The following is a 20,998-nucleotide window of genomic DNA, read 5'->3' on the forward strand; positions in this document are numbered from 1 at the left end:
AAAACAAAAACAGTTAAATTTGGCACTGTGGTGAGTGAGGAGAGGGAAATATCCATGCTGACTACTCTGCAAACAGAAATGAAACTTCTCCCTGTCGTTCCATGGCTCTTAGAGCAGTATTAATTTCTGAAAGAAAAAAAAACAGACAACAAAGTGTGAGTTTAATGAAGAAAAAAAATGAAATGCAAAACAAGAAGTAGCCAGAAAAAAATCTGAAAAATCTTTATAAATATCTATGTGGAACTGCCTAAGATGAGAAACAAAGCCAGAGAGAAATGTATCTATACAAAAATAGGAAAGTTTAAAGTGTAGGGAGATAGGTATAATCTAAAACCTGAATGGTCCCAAAAGGAATTTAGAAGAATCTTTAAAAAGACTTGAAAACAGGGGCCGGGCACGGTGGCTCACGCCTGTAATCCCAACACTTTGGGAGGCCGAGGCGGGTGTATCACCTGAGGCCGGGAGTTCGAGACCAGCCTGACCAACATGGAGAAATCCCGTCTCTACTAAAAATAGAAAAAAATTAGCTGGGCGTGGTGGCGGATGCCTGTAATCCCAGCTACTCGGGAGGCTGAGGCAGGAGAATCGCTTGAACCCGGGAGGCAGAGGTTGTGGTGAGCCAAGATCACGCCATTGCACGCACCAGCCTGGGCAACAAGAGCAAAACTTGGTCACAAAAAAAAAAAAAAAAAAGAAAGAAAACAGATGAAATACTTTAAATAAAAAAGAAAATGGACTGACAATAGTATAGAGGAGATACAATGCAGTTCAACAGACACTAACTACAGGTTTTCTTGTGAATGCACTGAACTAGAGTTTTGAAATGGAACAAAGACATGGTTCTTGCCCTCAGCAGACAGGAATAAAAGTGAGACTGTGAGGCTGGGCGCAGCGGCTCACGCCTGTAATCCCAGCACTTCGGGAGGCCGAGGTGGGTGGATCACCTGAGGTCAGGCGTTTGAGACAAGCCTGACCAATATGGTGAAACCCCGTCAATACTAAAAATACAAAAATTAACTAGGCATGGTGGCCCGTGCCTGCAATCCCAGCTACTCGGGAGGCTGAAACAGGACAATTGCTTGAACCTGGGAGCGGAAGTTGCAGTGAGCTGAGATCGCGCCACTGCACTCCAGCCTGGGTGACAGAGATTTTTAAACTAAGAATCCAATGAAACGGCAGGGCGCGGTGGCTCACGCTTGTAATCCCAGCACTTTGGGAGGCCGAGGCGGGCGGATCACGAGGTCAGGAGATCGAGACCACGGTGAAACCCCGTCTCTACTAAAAAAAAAAAAAAAAAAATTAGCCGGGCATGGTGGCGGGCGCCTGTGTGAGGCAGAGAATGGTGAACCGGAGGGATTTGCAGTGAGCTGGCCATGATCCAGCCTGGGGACAGGGAGATCCGTCAAAAAAAAGAATCCAATGAAACAAAAACAGACAATAGAATCAGCTCTGCAGATAAGTAAGATATTGGGCTTAGAAGACAGGCAACCTAAAATAACTATGATTAATGTATGAGAGAAAGAGAGGAAAAGATGAAGGAAATAAAAGATAAAGAATCTCTTTAAACTATTGGCTTCCCTGGAAAAGAATCCAATATAAATCCTAAAATTGAGAAGGACTATAATGTTAAAACATTAATAAATGAGTTGGTACATTGGACATAGAACAAAATAGGATTAGTAAACTAGAAGAGAGGTTATTAGAAACTATACAAAATAAAACACTGATAAAAATGAGAACTATGGAATAGAAATAAAAGATAGGTAAAATACCATGGAAAAATTCCAAAGGAGCAGGAAAAGACAGAAAAAAAAGCAACATTTAAGTAGATACTGACCAAGAATTTTCCAAAACTGAAAAAAGATAGCAAGCTATAGATTCAGAAAGCATAAATGAGATAGGTTCAAATAAAAAAAACCCACTTAGATATATTTTATTAAAATAGCTTTAAGGAGTAGGGAGAGAGAAGAGAAAGAGAAAACAGTAAATAGCAAAGAAAAAGACACATTACTGGCTGGGCGCGGTGGCTAACGCCTGTAATCCCAGCACTTTGGGAAGCCGAGGTGGGCGGATCACTTGAGGTCAGGAGTTCGAAACCAGCTTGGCCCTCATGGTGAAACCCTGTCTCTACTAAAAATACAAAAAATTATCTGGGCATGGTGGTGTGCATCTGTAATCCCAGCTACTTGGGAGGCTGAGGCAGGAGAATCGCTTGAAATCGGGAGGCGGAGGTTGCAGTGAGCCAAGATCGTGCCACAGCACTCCAGCCTGGGCAACAGAGTGAGAGACTGTCTCAAAAATACAAAAAACAAAAAACAAAAAAAAAGCACATTCCTTTCAATGAAAAAAAACCTTAAGTTTATAGGTGACTTCTCAGTAGAAGATAATGCAAGCCAGAAGATAATAGAATGCTATTTTTGAAATGCTGTGTAAAAAACACACACACACACACACACACACTGCTTAACTGGTATTCAGTACTCAGTAAACACATCCTTTATAAATTAAGGTGAAACAAAGACACCTCTTTCTTTTTCTTTTCTTTTTTAGACAGAGTCTCACCGTGTCACCCAAGCTGGAGTGCAATGGCACGATCTCAGATCACTGCAACCTCCGCCTCCTGGGTTCAAGCGATTCTCCTGCCCCAGCCTCCCAAATAGCTGGGATTACAGGTGTGCGCCACCACGCCCAGCTAATTTTTTGTATCTTTTGTAGAGACGGGGTTTCACTATGTTGGCCATGCTGGTCTCGAACCCCTGACCTCGTGATCTGCCCACCTCTGCCTCCCAAAGTGCTGGGATTACAGGTGTGAGCCAGCACACTGGCTTCTTTTCTTTTCTTCTCTCTCTTTCTTTTTTTTTGAGAGGGAGTTTTGCCCTCCCTCCCCCCATCTTTTTTTTTTTTAGACGGAGTCTCGCTCTGTCGCTCAGGCTGGAGTGCAGGGGCGCGATCTCAGGTCACTGCAACCTCCATCTCCTGGGTTTGAGGGATTCTCCTGCCTCAGCCTCTGGAGTGGCTGTGATTACAGACGTGCGCTACTGCGCCCAGCTAATTTTTGTATTTTTAGTAGAGATAGGGTTTCACCATTTTCCCCAGAGTGCAAAGAAATTTTTAAACAAACAAGTATCTAGAAAAAAATTAATCTGTGGTCCGCCTACACTAAACAAACAGGAAAACTAAATTGAGCTTTTCAGACAGAAGAAAAATGATCCCAAACAGAAAAATGGAAATCCAGGAAGAAAAGAGTACGGATGGAAAGAGTACATTTGTGGATGTATATACAAAAAAAATTGACTGCATAAAACAATAATAAAAAAAAGAAAAAAGAAAATAGAAAATAAGTTCCCTGGGACCCCAGAGTTAGGTTTGATCTTCCCGGTCTCTCTCTCGCGAGATCTGGAAACCGGAAGTGAATTATTTTGCAGGCGTCTACACCCAGGCGGTGGCTCTACTTATTAAAGTTGGCGGGAGCTGATCGATCAGTCGGTCCTGGGCTGGCTGTGGTGTAGGGCGTTGCAGACAGCGCTCACCTCCTCAAGCCGGCAGAATGCGGGTGGCTGTGGCCGGCTGCTGCCACGGCGAGCTGGATAAGATCTATGAGACGCTGGCGCTGGCGGAGCGGCGCGGCCCGGGGCCTGTCGACCTCTTGCTGTGCTGTGGCGACTTCCAGGCGGTGCGCAACGAGGCGGATCTACGCTGCATGGCCGTGCCGCCCAAGTATCGCCACATGCAGACCTTCTACAGGTGAGGACGCGGCCCGGGCCCAGACTTGGCAGTGTGGGGTGGGACTGGTTCGATTTCCCTCTGCCACTGGCTGCCTATTTCCCTTAGATCCTGTCTTTGTTCGCTGTGTCTCTAACTGGTACCTAACTGAATACAGGGGTGAGGTAGTGGGAGGCGGGAAATGTATTCAGTTAGGTACTGTATTCAGTTAGTACCAAATTATGTCTGTTTCACTAGCACCCTATCTCATTAGTCGCTTAGGAAATGTCACTTTCCTTCTTTCCATACACCCATCTTATCCATTTCACAGGGGATCGAAGCCCGGGAGGGGACAACCTGGAGGAAGAAGCTGACAGGTTTAGATAGCTACCTTGTACTTGATAGGACTCTGGAATTAGTTCATTTAATGATCCTGGAGTTTTTACTGGGCGCCTGCTATGTGCTTGTTGTGGTTCTAGAAGATGAGGTTATGGCAATGAACTCCAAACAGTTCTTAACTTAATTGAACGAGCACTGACTTGAGGCCCAAGGTGGAAGCTCTTCATTCCTAAGGGCAAGGATGGATACTGGGCAATTCCTTTTTTTTTTTTTTTCTTGAGACAGAGTTTCGCTTTGTTGCCCAGGCTGGAGTGCAGTACCGCGATATTGACTCACTGCAACCTCCGTCTCCTGGGTTCAAGCAATTCTCCTACCTCAGCCTCCCGAGTAGCTGCGATTACACCCAGCTAATTTTTGCATTTTTAGTAGAGATGGGGTTTCACCACATTGGCCAGGTTGGTCTCGAACTCCTGACCTCAGGGGATCTGCCTGCGTTGGCCATCCAAAGTGCTGGGATTGCAGGAGTTAGCCACCGCGCCCAGCCCCAGGCAATTCCTTTTGAAAGAGCTTTTTAACTTTTTATGATGAACTCAGTTTCTTTTTTTTTTTTCCAGAACTTATTTGCTTTTCTGCTATACCTAATTGTGGTAACTGACTTTGCTCTTATGTTCTAGGTATTACTCTGGAGAGAAAAAGGCCCCAGTTCTCACGCTCTTCATTGGGGGAAACCATGAAGCCTCAAATCATTTGCAAGAGTTACCCTATGGTGGCTGGGTGGCACCAAACATTTATTATTTAGGTATGTGATTGTGTTTGTGGATAATTTTTTTCCTGGGATGGAAGAGCTTATCAGGATTTGCATTATTGGGCTGTGTCTTGACATGTATGGTGTTTGGAGAATGTCATTAATTTAAATACTGAATCATGAAAATTTAATTAAGACAGTTAATTATTAAATGGTTGATCATGAAAATATGCCCTTCATCTAGTGTTTTAAGCACTAGCTAATATAATTGCAAAGACCTCACACACTATTTGTAGTCCCTTCATTTTTTCTTACAATTTTTATTGAATTAAAAAAAGACCTTAAACTTTTATTAATAGAAATTCTTAAGCATACACAAAAGTAGAGAATAGTATGATGAATCTCAGTACCTGTTAACCAGCTTCAACAATTATTATATTGCAATCTCCATGATTTTTTTTTTTTTTTGTGGGAAGAGATGACTAGAGTATTTAAAGCAAGTCCAATCGTTAGACTATTTCACTTATACATATTTCAGTACATGTTTTTAAGTGATAAGGATCTTTAAAAATACTACTACAGTACTGTTATTATACTTAGCTGAAGTAATCATTATCTATTGCCATGTTCGTGGTCAGATTTCCCTGCTTAACATAAAGATATCTGCTTTACAATTGGTTTAAATAGGACCCAGACAAGGCCAGCCCATTTCATTTGGTTGTCATGACTCTGAAGTCTATTAGACTATAATAGTCTCCCTGTCTTGCTTTTTCATGCCCTTTACTTGCTGAAGAAAACAGGAAATTTGTCCTGCAGCATTTCCTGCATTCAGGATTTAGCTGATTAGATTCCTTTTATCCTTTGCATTTCCTGTAATCTGCTTTTAGATTTTCAGATTTGATTAGATTGTCTCAACATTAGCCCCTATAAACTATATAGCCTTTTCATCCCTTTGTTTTTCGAGACAAGGTCTGGTTCTGTTGCCCAGGGTGGAGTGCAGTGGCCCGATCTCAGCTCATTGCAACCTTCGCCTTCCAGGCTCAAACCGTCCTCCCACCACAGCCTCCCAAGTAGCTGTGACTACAAGCATGTACCACCACGCCCGGCTAACTTTTGTTTTTTTGTATGTTTTTGTGGAGACTGAGTTTGGCCATGTTGTCCAGGCTGGTCTCGAACTCATGAGCTCAAAGTGATCCGCCCACCTGGGCCTCCAAAGTGGTCGGATTACAGGGATGAGCCACTGCACCCAGCTTCATCCCTTTATTTAAATGTATATTCTTTCTAGAACAGTTTATAGATTTTACCAATGATGAGATCATATTTCAGAAATTTACTTTCCCTACTTTGCTACTTATTGATCATCTTTTGATGTATTCATCCTATATTACAATATTGTGAAAAAGTGAAATTGTCAGAAGATGATCAGTCAGAAATGAAACTAGAAGCTGTAGGTTCTTTATACCTTATACCTGTTGATTTTCAGGTTTATACATGTAAATCCATCATAGGACATTTTCCACCTCCCACTACCTCACCCGTGTATTCAGTTAGGTACCAAATTATGTCTGTTTCGCTTTCAGCACCCTATCTCATTTGTCCCTTCCAGAATCTACTTAGTGTTTTGGCTCATCTAATTCCAGACCTCGCCTTTATATACTGTTATAATATATCCCTAATACACTGTTGGCATATTATTATGTAAAAAGCGTAACCTCATCATGGTGCTTAATTTTCAAATACTTTTAGAACTGTGTGGAATTCCATCTAAATGGAATGGTTATTCAGTCGGTGTAAAGAGATTCCTTTTGCCTACAGTAATTTTATTTAACTGTACTGTTTAGGTTTGGCTGGTGTGGTAAAATACCGAGGTGTAAGGATCGGTGGAATCTCTGGTATCTTCAAATCTCATGACTATCGAAAAGGTATTGTTTTGAGAATTATTTTTAAACTTTAGAACTTGCATGCCCCAGAGTAACTTAAGCATAATATATACTTTGACTGTTTCATATATCTTTGTATCCTCAATCTAGTTTTATCAAGTCTTAGTATTTTGCTTTTTTTTGAGACAGAGTTTCGTTCTTGGTGTCCATGATGGAGGGCAGTGGCGCGATCTTGGCTCACTACAACCTCCACCTCCCGGGTTCAAGTCATTCTCCTGCCTCAGCCTCCTGAGTAGCTGGGATTACAGGCGCCCGCCACCACGCCCGTCTAATTTTTTTGTATTTTTAGTAGAGACGGGGTTTCACCATGTTGGTCAGGCTAGTCTCGAATTCCTGACCTCAAGTGATCCACCCACCTCAGCCTCCCAAAGTGCTGAGATTACAGGTGTGAGCCACAACACCTGGCCTGTATTTCGCTATTTTTTATTTTTGGTTTTAAGAAATAAAACAGTATAGATACAATTAAAGTTCATTGTTTTTCTGTCTTCAATCCGGTTCCCTTCTTTTCTTCCCTCCCTCTCTTTGCCAGGCAGTCACTGTGTTGAATTTGGTGATTATAATTTACTTGATTATTTTACATCATTACCACATATGTAAGAACTTTAAACAATGTACTTGTTTTAAGCTTCATACAAATGTATCGTATTGCTTGTATCTTTCTCAAACTTGCTTCTTTGTTTAACATGTTTTGAAGTCTATGTTGATACGTGTAATCCAATCTGTTCATTTGTGAATAATATTCCATTATATAAGTATACCACAACTGCATATTCGTTTCATTGTGTCTGAATGAATTATACCTTGATTTCTTTCTTTTTTTTTTTTTTTTTTTTTTTGAGACAGAGTCTAGCTCTGTCACCCAGGCTGGAGTGCAGTGGCGCAATCTCGGCTCACTGCAAGCTCCGCCTCCCGGGTTCACGCCATTCTCCTGCCTCGGTCTCTCCGAGTAGCTGGGACTACAGGCGCCCGCCACCATGCCCGGCTAATTTTTTGTATTTTTTAGTAGAGACGGAGTTTCACCGTGGTCTCGATCTCCTGACCTCATGATCCGCCCGCCTTGGCCTCCCAAAGTGCTGGGATTACAAGCGTGAGCCACTGTGCCCGGCCATACCTTGATTTCAAAGTTAAAGGAATAATTTGGATTCACATCGATTTCACAAATTTCATGAATTAAGTTGACAGCTAAAACTTACATCCTGAATGTAACTGTTAAAAGTCTGTTCCCTGCCACTTGGCTCTTTCTTATTCTAAACTGTTGGAATGGAGGTACAAAATAGGCTGGTCTTCTCTGTGGCAGGTGTGAGTACAAATTGGAACCACTCTTGGGAAGATGTTTATCAGGTTTTTCTATTTTATCTCAGGGATATCATTTATGCATATAATACACATATATCTTTTTCGGCTTAAAACAACAATAATTTGTTATTTTATTAATATTGGGAGCATAGGGAACTAGTCTCTAGTCATCAGTTAGAAAGTAACTGAAGTGTGCCAGCAACCGTGTGTGGGACCTTAGAAAGCAGATACACCCTTAGTTGAGCCTGCACAGGAAGGAGACTGTAGTCCACTATCTTTTAAAAAAATCTCCCTAGATAACTTTTTAAAATCATATATATTGAAGGTGTACATGATATTTTGGAGACCTGTGTATATTTCTTTGTATTTGCAGTATTTAAGGAAATTAAATATAGCTTATTTTTCTTCTTCAATCTAAGGTCATTTTGAGTGCCCCCCTTATAGTTCATCTACAATCAGGAGTATATATCATGTGAGAAATATTGAAGTCTATAAATTAAAACAGGTACGTAAAAAGTGCATTACAGCAGACTTGAAAAAATTTTAAAGTAATTCTATGCCAAAATGTATTTTGGTCATATTGTTATGCTACTTTCAAGAAGAGCAATTCTGTATTTTTAAAATGTGGATCTTGAGTTTTTAGGAGGTTCACAGATGAACATTTTTTTTTTCTTTTTTTGAGACAGAGTCTCACTCTGTCACCCAGGCTGAAGTGCAGTGGTGCGATCTCGGCTCACTGCAACCTCTGCCTCCTGGGTTCAAGCAAGTCTTGTGCCTCAACCTTCTGAGTAGCTGGAACTATGGGCGCCTGCCACCACACCTGCCTAATTTTTTGTATTTGTAGTAGGGATGGGGTTTCACCATGTTCGCCAGGCTGGTCTCAAATTCCTGACCTCAGGTGATCTGCCTACCTTGGCCTCCCAAAGTGCTGGGATTATACGTGTGAGCCACTGTGCCCGGCAAAATTTTTTTTACTTCAATAATTATGAGTTTTTTTTAGTAAGAGTGAAAGATTTAATTCATGATTTCAAATATTACTTAGGGTAAGGCTAAAGAATACCTATTAAAGTGATATTTAAAAGAAAATATTGAAATAAACATTTTATTTTATGTAATAGTAATTAAGTAATGGTATTAAATGGAAAATAAGTAATAGTAAAGATGATAGAGGAAATGGGAAAATTGTGAAGGTGGTATGGAAACACTGCTTAATTGCAGAGTAGGTGAAACTAGGTTTTCGTTTGAGAACCCATTACATGGCTGACACTGGGCTAAGCAGACTTCACACTTGGTATTTCATATAATCTCCACTCAAACCCTATGAGATAGATCTTACTCTTAACTTCATCCCTTTAAGGATGAGAAGCCAAGGCCAGACAGGTAAGTAACCTGCCCAGGACTTCCCAAAGTTTAGTGGTAGAGCCTGCCTCACTGCACTCATGCCCATCACACTGTCTCTAGAGCCTCTGCAGGAGTCTAACGATGCTTGCAAGTGTTTCTTTTATGCCCTGTGCATACAGTTCCCTTGAATAGATTTTCTCTTTCACCTATCTAAATCCTACCAGTCCTTTAAGACCCAACTTAGATGCCATTTCCCAACCCTGACTTTTCTTTTTTTTTTTTTCGAGACAAGGTCTCACTCTGTCACCTAGGCTGGAGTGCAGTAGTATGATCATGGCTTGGTTCACTGCAGCCTCAATCTGCCAGGCTTGGGTGATCCTCCAACTTCAGCCTCCTGAGTAGCTTTTTCTATAGGCACGCATCACCTTGCCCAGATAATTTTTTTCATATTTTTTTAGAGACAGAGTTTCGCCATGTTGCCCAGGCTGGTCTCAAACTCCTGAACTCAAGTGATCCTTCCGCCTTGGCCTCCGAAAGTGCTGGGATTACAGGCATGAGCCACCATGCCCAGCCAACCATGGCTTTTCTAGTTTAGAGTCATTACCCTAGTCTGAATTTTTGTTGCATCTGTTGGTCATACCAGTTATTCAGTGGTTAGTCATATCTATCTAATATGTAATATTTTGTATTGTCTTGAGCAGTTATTTAAGTTTGTTTTTTGTTTTTTTTTTTTTTTTTGAGACAAAGTTTCACTCTTGTTGCCCAAGCTGGAGTGCAACAGTGCGATCTTGGCTCACTGCAACCTCCGCCTCCCGGGTTCAGGCAATTCTCCTGCCTTAGCCTCCTGAGTAGCTGGGATTACAGGCGCCCACCACCATGCCTGGCTAATTTTTTATATTTTAAGTAAAGATGGGGTTTCACCATGTTAGCTAGGCTGGTCTCGAACTCCTGACTTTCAGGTGATCCACCCACCTCGGCCTACTAAAGTATTGGGATTACAGGCGTGAGCCACTGCGCCCAGCCGGTATTTAAGTTGTTTTAATTTCGTTTTTCGAGTATTCGTTTCAGATTACTTGAAGGTTCTGGGGATAAGTAAAGTCTGGAGTATATTTTGTTTCCTTTAGTTGTTTAATGAAATACTAATTTATGTAGTAAACAGTTTTTTACTGTATACTATGTGAGCCTGTTAGGATTTTTTTTTTCCTGGTAAATCTTTGGATTTACTGAATCAGTCATGTTAGAGGTGTCATGAAATCTAGTGTCTCTGGATCTTCAAAATAGTAATTTCTTTTTTCTTTTTTTTCTTTTTGAGATGGAGTTTCACTCTTGTGGCCCAGGCTGGAGTGCAATGGCATGATCTCGGCTTATTGCAACCTCCACCTCCCGGGTTCAAGCGATTCTCCTGCCTCAGTCTCCCTAGTAGCTGGGATTACAGGCAGATGCCACGACGTCCAGCTAAATTTTTGTATTTTTAGTAGAGATGGGGTTTTACCATGTTGGTCAGGCTCGTTTTGAACTCCTGACCTCAGATGATCCACCTGCCTTGGCCTCCCAAAGTGCTGGGATTGATTACAGGCGTGAGCCACTGTGCCCGGCCCAAAATAGTAATTTCTTTACCAAAGAGGAAAAGAACTATGGTTATCGTGTATTTTAGAAGATAAGTGCTAAAGATCTTAGATGATTGGCAGTCTAATCAGAGTCTGTCTCCATTGCCTTGCCTTGCCACTGAAAATAAGAATGATTTATGAGCAGAGAAAATGCAGCTTCTCTTTGCCTAGATGAATGAGTAGCCTAGTATTTTTATCACTCTCTTAAAGTGTCCTTAGAATGAATTATACAAAACTCTAGAGATCTCAGTGGGTGAATGGTTGTATGGTGGTAGAGAGAAGGGAGGGGATTGTTTTTGTTAATCTGTTTTAAGAGTTTTCTTTCTTTCTCTTTTTCTCTTTTGAAAGCTGAAGCAGCCTATAGATATATTCTTGTCTCATGATTGGCCAAGAAGTATATATCATTATGGAAATAAGAAGCAACTTCTTAAGACTAAATCTTTTTTCCGACAAGAAGTGGAAAATAACACATTAGGAAGTCCAGCTGCCTCAGAGCTTTTAGAGCATCTCAAACCTACTTATTGGTTTTCTGCCCACCTTCATGTGAAGTTTGCCGCCTTGATGCAGCATCAGGTAGAAAACAAAATGTTTATTCTTTCATTTAACACACACTATTGAACATCTATGGACCAGACACAGTTGTAAAGTTAGAGAAAGAAGTAAAAGATAACTTACCTCTTGTGAGTAGCTCAATATATGATTCTGGGAAAGACAAGCAATCACAAAACAATATAATAAGTTTGAGAGAAAACGTAGGCAGTGGGAGCACCTAAGCCAGACTGTGGTGGGATGGGGAACACAGGAGATGAAGATAGAGAAGGTTTTCAAAAGGCGATAGCTGAACTGAGTCTTGAAGTGCCAGGAAGAAACACACTGTAAGGGTATTTTATGTAGAGGGACTGGCATGTGCACAGGCTCGAGGTCTGAGAGCATGGGGTGTTTGGGGACTTGTAGGTAGTTCCTGTGGGACTAAGGCGTAGGGACTGATGAAGCTGGAACAAGATCATAACTGCCTTCTAGGGGCCATGCTCTGGAGTTAAGGTTTTAACCAGAGATGATGGGGAAATTTGGGGAGTGATGAAATCAGATTTTCATTTTAGAACGATTAGTTTGACAGCATTGTTGTGTATGGATTGGAGTAATGTAAAATGGGAGGCAGGGCAGGCTATTTAAGCAAAAGAAAAGGTTTTAACCTAAGGCAAAGAGAGAATACAGAGAATGAAGCAGATTCTAGAGAGATTTTAGAAGGAGAATCATTGTGATTTGGTTACTGGGGGAGGAAAGAAGTCCAGGATGACCCCCAGTTTTCTTTGCTTAACTGCATGGATGATGTACTTGATGGGAGGTAGAAAATAAATATATACTTATAATGAAACTTCTATGGAAGTGTGCATTTCTTCCTTTCACCTCTGATTCTGGCTGAACTCTGACTTTCCCATAAAGTATTCCATAGGAAAACTATTTAGAAAATGCTGGGTTAACACTGATTTCTTCTTGGAGACATGTAGAGAATTTCTGAGATTCTTTATTGCACTAATGGGCATTGCCTTTCTCAAGAGTAGAATGTGATGCTTCCCAAACTTACTTAACCAAACACTTTTCTGTGTTAGAGGTATACTTTAAAAATGTTCCTCAAACACAGTGTGGAAGGTTTTGTCTGAAAATATACCTATAGGCCCTTTCTGTTGTGGATTTATTCTTCTCACTTCCCAGTTTCACTGGGAGAAGGAGAGGTTACTCTTTTCATTGTATCTCTGCATTAATAATATGTTTGACCTCTTTGTAATTGGCTCCTCAACTTCCTCTGACTGTCATTTTCTATTTTATCCCCTTTACCAACACCAGAGATCACTTTTCCTTGGACTGCTTTGCTGCCAGTATCTGCCTATAATCTCCATGCCTTCCATTTTTCTTTTTCCTTTCCTTTTTTTTTGAGACAGAGTCTTGCTCTGTTGCCCAGGCTGGAGTGCAGTGGCGCGATCTCCACTCACTGCAAGCTCCACCTCCCGGGTTCACACCATTCTCCTGCCTCAGCGTCCAGAGTAGCTGGGACTACAGGTGCCCGCTACCACGCCCGGCTAATTTTTTCTATTTTTAGTAGAGACAGGGTTTCACTATGTTAGCCAGGATGGTCTTGATCTCCTGACCTTGTGATCCGCCCGCCTCAGCCTCCCAAAGTGCTGGGATTACAGGCATGAGCCACCGCACCTGGCCATGCCTTCCATTTTTCTTAGTACAGATTGAGCATCTCTAATCTGAAATCTGAAATGCTCTAGAATCTGAAATTTTTGACATGACACACAATTTTCAGATTTTTGGATTAAGGATATTAAACCAGTATGTATTCTGCAAATATTCAAACATCTGAAAAAATCTGAAATTTAAAACACTTCTGGTCCCAAGCATTTTAGATAAGGCATACTTAGCTTGTACCTCACCAGAACTGAACTGATGCTTGCTCCTCAGCAGGAGATACCATAGTTTGCTTCCTTGTGTTTTTTCCTCCATGATGAAGCTGGAACAAGATCACAAATGCCTTCTAGAGGCCATGCTCTGGAGTTCAGGTTTTAACTGGAGATGCTGGGGAAAGGTTTTTTAACCTTTTCCAAAATGACCTACATGTTTGTGATTCCCCCCATGTTTCTTTCTGTCAATTCACTTTTGAAAAAAAAAAACTTTATTGGAGTATAATTTACATACCATAAAATTAATATGTTTTGGCATGGTGGCTCATGCCTGTAATCCCAGCACTTTGGGAGGCCAAGGCGGGTGGATCACTTGAGGCCAGGAGTTCAAGGCCAGTCTGGCCAACATGGCAAAACTCCATCTCTACTAAAAATACAAAAATTAGCTGGGCATGTTGGCACATGCTTGTAATCCCAGCTATTCGGGAGGCTGAGACATGAGAATCACTTGAGCCCGGGAGGCAGAGGTTGCAGTGAGTCAAGATCGTGCCACTGCACTCCAACCTGGGCGACAGAGTAAGACTCTCTCAAAACAAAGAAAAGAAAAAAAACACATTTTAAGTGAACAATTCAGTGATTTTTAGTAAATTTCCAGAGTTGTGCTAATATTACATAATCTAGTTTTAGAACTTGTCCATCAACCCCAAAAATCCTTTGTGCCTACTTGAAGGCAATCCTTGTTGCTGCCGTCAGCCCCAGGCGAGCACTAACTTGCTTTGTGTTTCTATAGATTTGCCTTTCCTGAACATTCATTTCAATGGAATTGTAAAATATATAGTCTTTGGCAATTGATTTCTTTCATTTGCTTGATTTTGAGATTCACTCATGTTGTAGCATGTATAAATATTGCATTCCTTTTTACTGCTGAGTAATAGTTCATTCTGTGGATATATCACATCTGTTTTTGGTGGTGTAGCTAAGAAATCTTTGCCTAACCCAGAGTTACAAAGATTTTCTCCTGTGGGTTCTTCTAAAAATTATACAGTTTTAGTTCTGCCAGTTTACTTTTAAGCTCTTTTGTTTATCTTTAATCCTTGGGTTATATGCTTTGATTTATGTGTGTTCAGTGCTTTGAGTTAACATCATCATCATCATTAGTTTTTGCCTTGAATTTTGTGTGGAAATTGAAGCTCTGAGAAGTTAAATGCCTTCTCTATTATCACACAAGTGGGTATAGAATTAACTTAATTTTGGAAAAGTAACAGTCATTCCTTTGACACACAACTTAGGGGTATGTGTAATAAAGATTATTTTCATCCTATTCCGTGTATGAAGAATTACCTGTGATTGTTTAAACATTCTTTCTTAAATCATGATTCATATTGTCCAGGCAAAGGATAAAGGACAGACAGCCAGAGCAACCAAATTTTTAGCCTTGGACAAATGCTTACCACATCGAGATTTTCTTCAGGTAAGAAGAGTGAAGTGGCTTTGTAATATAGTTATACTCTTCCAGAGACTTAAAAAAATATAATTTTCCTTTCGGAATTTTTTATGCTCTTTGTAATTTATGTATTCTGAGAATTCTTTGGGGGTATCTTACTTATTAATTTAAAATTAAATGGATTGATTTAAAATTAATTGAAATTAAATTTAAATTCCTTTTTATTTTATTAAATTATATTAAAGTTCTTAGACTGTTAAAAATATATATGTGTTTCTTAACGTTGATTTCATCCTGTAGATATTAGAGATAGAACATGACCCCAGTGCTCCTGATTACTTGGAATATGATATTGAATGGCTCACTATTCTCAGGGCTACGGATGATCTTATTAATGTGACTGGGCGCCTGTGGACTATGCCAGAAAATAATGGCCTGCATGCAAGGTAAGTCAGACTTTATTTAGGACCTGCTTTTTCCATTGCATGCATAATTTTTGTGTCTCCCACCTTTGTTTTGTTTTGAAACGGGGTCTAGCTCTGTTATCCAAACTGGACTGCAGTGGTGTGATCTTGGATCTTGGCTCACTGCATCTTCCACCTCCTGGGCTAAAGGGATCCTCCCACCTCTGCCCCCAGAGTAGCTGGGACCACAGGCACGCATCACCATGCCCAGCTAATTTTTTGGTATTTTTGGTAGGGATGGGGCTTTCCCATGTTGCCCAGGTTGGTCTTGAACTCCTGAGCTCAAGCTATCCACCTCCCTCGGCCTCCCAAAGTACTGGGATTACAGGCGTGAGCTGCTATATCTGGCCTCCACCTTTGTTTTTAATCAAGGGAATTATTGTTGAATGAGTGTCAGAACAATTCAAAGTTTGCAGGTTTTCCATCTAAAAGAGACAGGAAAATGGACTGTTGCGCATTACCTCAAATAAATTTATAAGTGAATAAGTGTACATAAAACCATAATATGGTGAAGATATAGTCCACACATTAAAATTGTTTTGGAGTATGAGTTAAAGATGGCTTTTTCTAAGAATTATTTTTATTTCTAAATGGTCCTTTGCTAAATTAACTCTAACTTTAAAAATGGAATTTTGATAGATGGCTTATTTTTTATCCTTGCACCTGAAGTCTATAATTAGATTTCATCATTTATTGTTTAGAGCTGAAAAAATGTAAAAAGCTATTGTTTTGTACTTTTATAGGTGGGATTATAGTGCAACAGAAGAAGGTATGAAAGGAGTATTGGAAAAATTGAATCATGATCTCAAGGTTCCATGTAACTTTAGTGTAACAGCTGCTTGTTATGATCCTAGCAAGCCACAGACACAAATGCAGCTGACTCATAGGATCAATCCTCAGACTACTGAATTTTGTGCCCAACTTGGCATCACAGACATCAATGTTAGGCTTCAGAAGTCCAAGGAAGAACATCATGTGTGTGGTGAATATGAAGAACAGGATGATGTGGAGAGTAATGACTCTGGAGAAGACCGGAGTGAATATAATACAGACACATCTGCTCTGTCTTCTATTAATCCAGATGAAATAATGTTAGATGAAGAAGAAGAAGATGAAGATAGTATTGTAAGTGCACATAGTGGCATGAATACACCATCGGTAGAACCTTCTGATCAAGCTTCTGAGTTTTCTGCAAGTTTCTCTGATGTCAGGATCTTGCCAGGCTCTATGATTGTATCTTCTGATGATACGGTGGATTCCACAGTTGATAGAGAGGGGAAACCTGGTGGGACTGTGGAGTCAGGGAACGGAGAGGACTTAACCAAGGTGCCATTGAAGAGGCTGAGTGATGAACACGAACCTGAACAAAGAAAGAAAATTAAGAGGAGGAATCAAGCCATTTATGCTGCAGTGGAGGATGATGATGATGATGATGATGATGCAGCTTAAGATGATTTACTTGTTTTTGTGTTTGTTTTGTTTTTTTGAGATGGAGTTTCACTCTTGTCACCTAGACTGGAGTGCAATGGTGTGATCTTGGCTCACTGCAACCTCTGCCTCCCGGGTTCAAGCAATTCCCCTGCCTCAGATTCCCAAGTAGGTGGGACTACAGGTGCCTGCCACCACACCTGGCTAATTTTTGCATTTTTAGTAGTGACAGGGTTTCACCATGTTGGCCAGGCTGGTCTTGAACTCCTGACCTCAGGTGATCCACCTGTCTTGGCCTTCCAAAGTGCTGGGATTACAGGCATGAGCCACTGTGCCTGGCCGACAATTAACTTGTCTTAGTACTATATGTAGATATGTGATTTTTTGGGACTGTATTTTTAGAGCCGAATTTTTGACTAAAGACTTAATTTATAATAATGAAGATACACTAGAGAATTTTAGTTAGATATTGACTTTATCTTTAGGCTTTTGTATGTTTCAGATGCAAACATATTAAAGTTTCATATATTTACTTGACTGGGTATCTTTTTTTTTGAAGACATACGTTATTCACTTCCATTTTTACAATAAACACTTATTTAACATCTACTTTGTGCCAAGCACTCTCCTATAATATGGGACCATAAAGATGAGTAAGAAGGATTTTTGCCTCCAAGGACTTGTTATCACTGTAAACATTTTGATGTATACAATATGGCTATATTTTGTTTTATAAAATCAAGTCATTGTATATATTATGATGTATGCTTTCTTTTCATTTATTATAAATATTTTTCCTGATCAGCTTTTAATATCTGTCAAATAAAAATTGAAATTGAAGATGGTATATAAGATTTCAGGAAATAAACTACTTTGAATACTAAACATTGGTAAACGTACAATCTTACATTTGCTGAGATTAGTATAACCCTGCTGACTTTTGCATATTGTGTTTTTTTTTTTTTTTTTGAGATGCAGTCTCACTCTGTCGCCCAGGCTGGAATGCAGTAGGGCGATCTTGGCTCACTATAAGCTCCACCTCTTGGGTTCACACTATTCTCCTGCCTCAGCCTCCTGAGTAGCTGGGACTACAGGCTCCCGCAACCACGCCCAGCTAATTTTTTGTATTTTGTTTAGTAGAGATGGGGTTTCACCGTGCTAGCCCGGATGGTCTCGATCTCCTGACCTCGTGATCCGCCCACCTCGGCCTCCCAAAGTGCTAGGATTACAGGCGTGAGCCACTGCGCCCGGCCAGCATGTTGTGTTTTAACTTTAGCTTTAATTTTCATGTAACTATAGTAACTATGTAGGTCATTTTTGGCATAGTTCACCCCATAGTTTTAATTACTAGCAAGGATCAAGCTGCAGAAATACTGCCCCTCATGCGTGATGGATTGCTAAATTAAAGTATTTTTGAAGATCCATATAGAAAAACTACACCTCTGCTATCTCTGGTTAAAATACTTGGGCCACCTGAAGAGATTGTCACTCTGTACTTCATATCAGAAGTTGTGGAATCCAAGATTGTTCCAGGATCTCATCATCCCATGGCAGTCCAAATCCAGGAGTTAATCTAGGAGAATAATAATGTAGCACTTGGCTTCTACCTTGTCAACATTTGACTTCATAAAGGTCTAGGATTTGGGACATTTTATCTTTATTTCCTTCCATTTTTTGGTTTACTTCCTTTTTTGAGTTGAATATTTAATTCACTTATTTTACTTATTTTTTTTTTTTTGAGACGAAGTCTCACTGTCGCCCAGGTGGGAGTGCAATGGCACAATCTTGGCTCATTACTGCAACCTCCACCTCCCAGGTTCAAGGCAATTCTGGTGTCTCAAGGTGAATCTCATACCTCAGCCTCCCAAGTACCTGGGACTACGGGTGCCTGCCACCACGCCCAGCTAATTTTTTTTTTTTTTCAGGCAGAGTTTTGCTCTTGTTGCCCAGGCTGGAGTGCAATAGCATCATCTCAGCTCACCACAACCTCCACCTCCTGGGTTCAAGCAATTCTCCTGCCTCAGCCTCCCGAGTAACTGGGATTACAGGCATGTGCCACCACGTCCGGCTAATTTTTTGTATTTTTAGTAGAGATGGGGTTTCTCCATGTTGGTCAGGTTGGTTTCAAACTCCTGACCTCAGGTGATCCGCCCACGTCGGCCTCCCAAAGTGCTGGTATTAAAGGCTTGAGTCACCACACCCGACCTAATTTTTGTATTTTTAGTAGAAATAGGGTTTTGCCATGTTGGCCAGGCTGATCTCGAACTCCTGGCTTCAAGGGATCCACCTGCCTTGGCCTCCCAAAGTGCTGGGACCACAGCCATGAACCACTGCGCCTGGCCCAATTATTTCATTTTATTTATTTATTTATTTTTTTGAGACAGTCTCACTCTGTCACTCAGGCTGGAGTGCAGTGGCATGATCTCGGCTCACTGCAACCTCCGCCTCCTGGGTTCAAGCGATTCTCCTGCCTCAGCCTCCCAAGTAGCTGGGACTACAGGCCCATGCCACCACACCCGGCTAATTTTTGTATTTTTAGTAGAGACAGGGTTTCACCATGTTGGCCAGGATGGTCTCAAACTCCCGACGCCCGCCTTGGCCTCCCAAAGTGCTGGGATTACAGGCATGAGCCACCGCACCCGGCCTCAACATCAAGCATGTAAAAGTACTGATACAAAAGAACACTGTGAAATGTTGATATGACCACTATATTTATTATTAACAAATAAAATGTGGAGAAGGAAGGCTAGGTGAGATTATCAAAGGATTCCAAAGCATTTCAGTTGCTTTTCTTTTCTTTTCTTTTTTTTTCAAGATGGAGCCTTGCTCTGTTGCCCAGGCTGAAGTGCAGTGGCGCAATCTCGGCTCATGGCAACCTTGGCCTTCTGGGTTCAAGTGATTCTCCTGTCTCAGTCTCCAGAGATTACAGGTGCCCACCACCACACTGAGCTAATTTTTGTGTTTTTAGTAGAGATGGAGTTTCACCATGTTGGCCAGGCTGGTCTGGAACTCCTGACCTTGAGATCCGCCCACTTCAGCCTCCCAAACTGCTGGGATTACAGACCTGAGCCACCATGCCCGGCCCTTCAGCTGCTTTTCTTTGTCCATTTTGAGCTTCTCCACTTACTGACTTACTGAGTCCAAAGTGAGAAATTGCTGGTGATTTCCTGAATTTTTCAGTAATACCGGTATCAAAATTATGAACTCTCATCATAAGCTTGTGTTCATCAGTCATTGTTGGGATACTCATTTGGTTTTCTTTAAATTTTCTTTTTTTGAATTACTCATATATTCACACAATAAAACATATCTGTTTTATCTCTGTCTTCCAGTCACCCAGTTCCTCTCTCTAGAGTCAATCGACATTGTAAGTTGAATTTATTTTTTCTCCTCTCTTTTGAGGAATATAGTGGCAATCTATATTCTATTTGTTACTTTACTTTTTTCCACTTTAACAATCAATATATCTTGGAGATGATTCCATATCCATACACAAAAGTCTTTTTTGATTTTTTATGGGTGCATTATATAAATGTATCTTATTAAACCAGTTCCTACTGATACACATTAGGTTGTTCCTAACCCTTTGATAATAAAAACAATGAAAATGAATATGTATGTCGTTTTACCCATGTGTAACTGGATCTCTAGGATAAATTCCTGGTAATAGAATTGCTAGTCAGGCCTAGCTTACACCTGTAATCCTAGTACTTTGGGAGGTTGAGATGGGCAGATCACTTGAGGCCAGCATGGCCGACATGGCAAAACCCCATCTCTGCTAAAAATACAAAAATGGCCGGGCGCGGTGGCTCACGCTTGTAATCCCAGCACTTTGGGAGGCCAAGGCGGGCGGATCACGAGGTCAGGAGATCGAGACCACGGTGAAACCCCGTCTCTACTAAAAATACAAAAAAATTAGCCGGGTGTGGTGGCGGGCGCCTGTAGTCCCAGCTACTCGGAGAGGCTGAGGCAGGAGAATGGCGTGAACCCGGGAGGCGGAGCTTGCAGTGAGCCGAGATTGCGCCACTGCACTCCAGCCTGGGCGACAGAGCGAGACTCTGTCTCAAAAAAAAAAAAATACAAAAATTAGCTGGACGTGGTGGTGTGCGCTTGTAATCCCAGCTACTGGGGAGGCTGAGGCACGAGAATTGCTTGAATTCAGGAGGTGGAGGTTGCAGTGAGCTGAGATCATGCCACTGTGTTCTAGCCTGGGTGACAGAGTGAGATCCTGTCTCAAAAGAAAAAAAAAAAAGGGTATGTTGGTTTATAATTTTGATATGTATCGCT

General features: G+C 41.1%; 1 protein-coding gene across 1 annotated transcript; it reads left to right on the forward strand.

The window, feature by feature from the left end:
• Nucleotides 1-3,421: 3,421 nt before the first annotated feature.
• Nucleotides 3,422-17,618, forward strand: DBR1 (debranching RNA lariats 1). Its single transcript, XM_032143867.2, has 8 exons — nucleotides 3,422-3,744; nucleotides 4,716-4,840; nucleotides 6,628-6,708; nucleotides 8,442-8,527; nucleotides 11,319-11,543; nucleotides 14,766-14,846; nucleotides 15,120-15,265; nucleotides 16,027-17,618. The coding sequence occupies exons 1-8, from the start codon at nucleotides 3,548-3,550 to the stop codon at nucleotides 16,730-16,732; spliced, it is 1,647 nt and encodes a 548-aa protein (XP_031999758.1). The 5' UTR covers nucleotides 3,422-3,547; the 3' UTR covers nucleotides 16,733-17,618.
• The last annotated feature ends 3,380 nt before the right edge of the window (nucleotides 17,619-20,998 follow it).

This window comes from Hylobates moloch, unplaced genomic scaffold (assembly GCF_009828535.3).
Source record: "Hylobates moloch isolate HMO894 unplaced genomic scaffold, HMol_V3 SCAFFOLD_22, whole genome shotgun sequence".
In the NCBI taxonomy this organism is placed as follows: Eukaryota; Metazoa; Chordata; class Mammalia; order Primates; family Hylobatidae; genus Hylobates; species Hylobates moloch.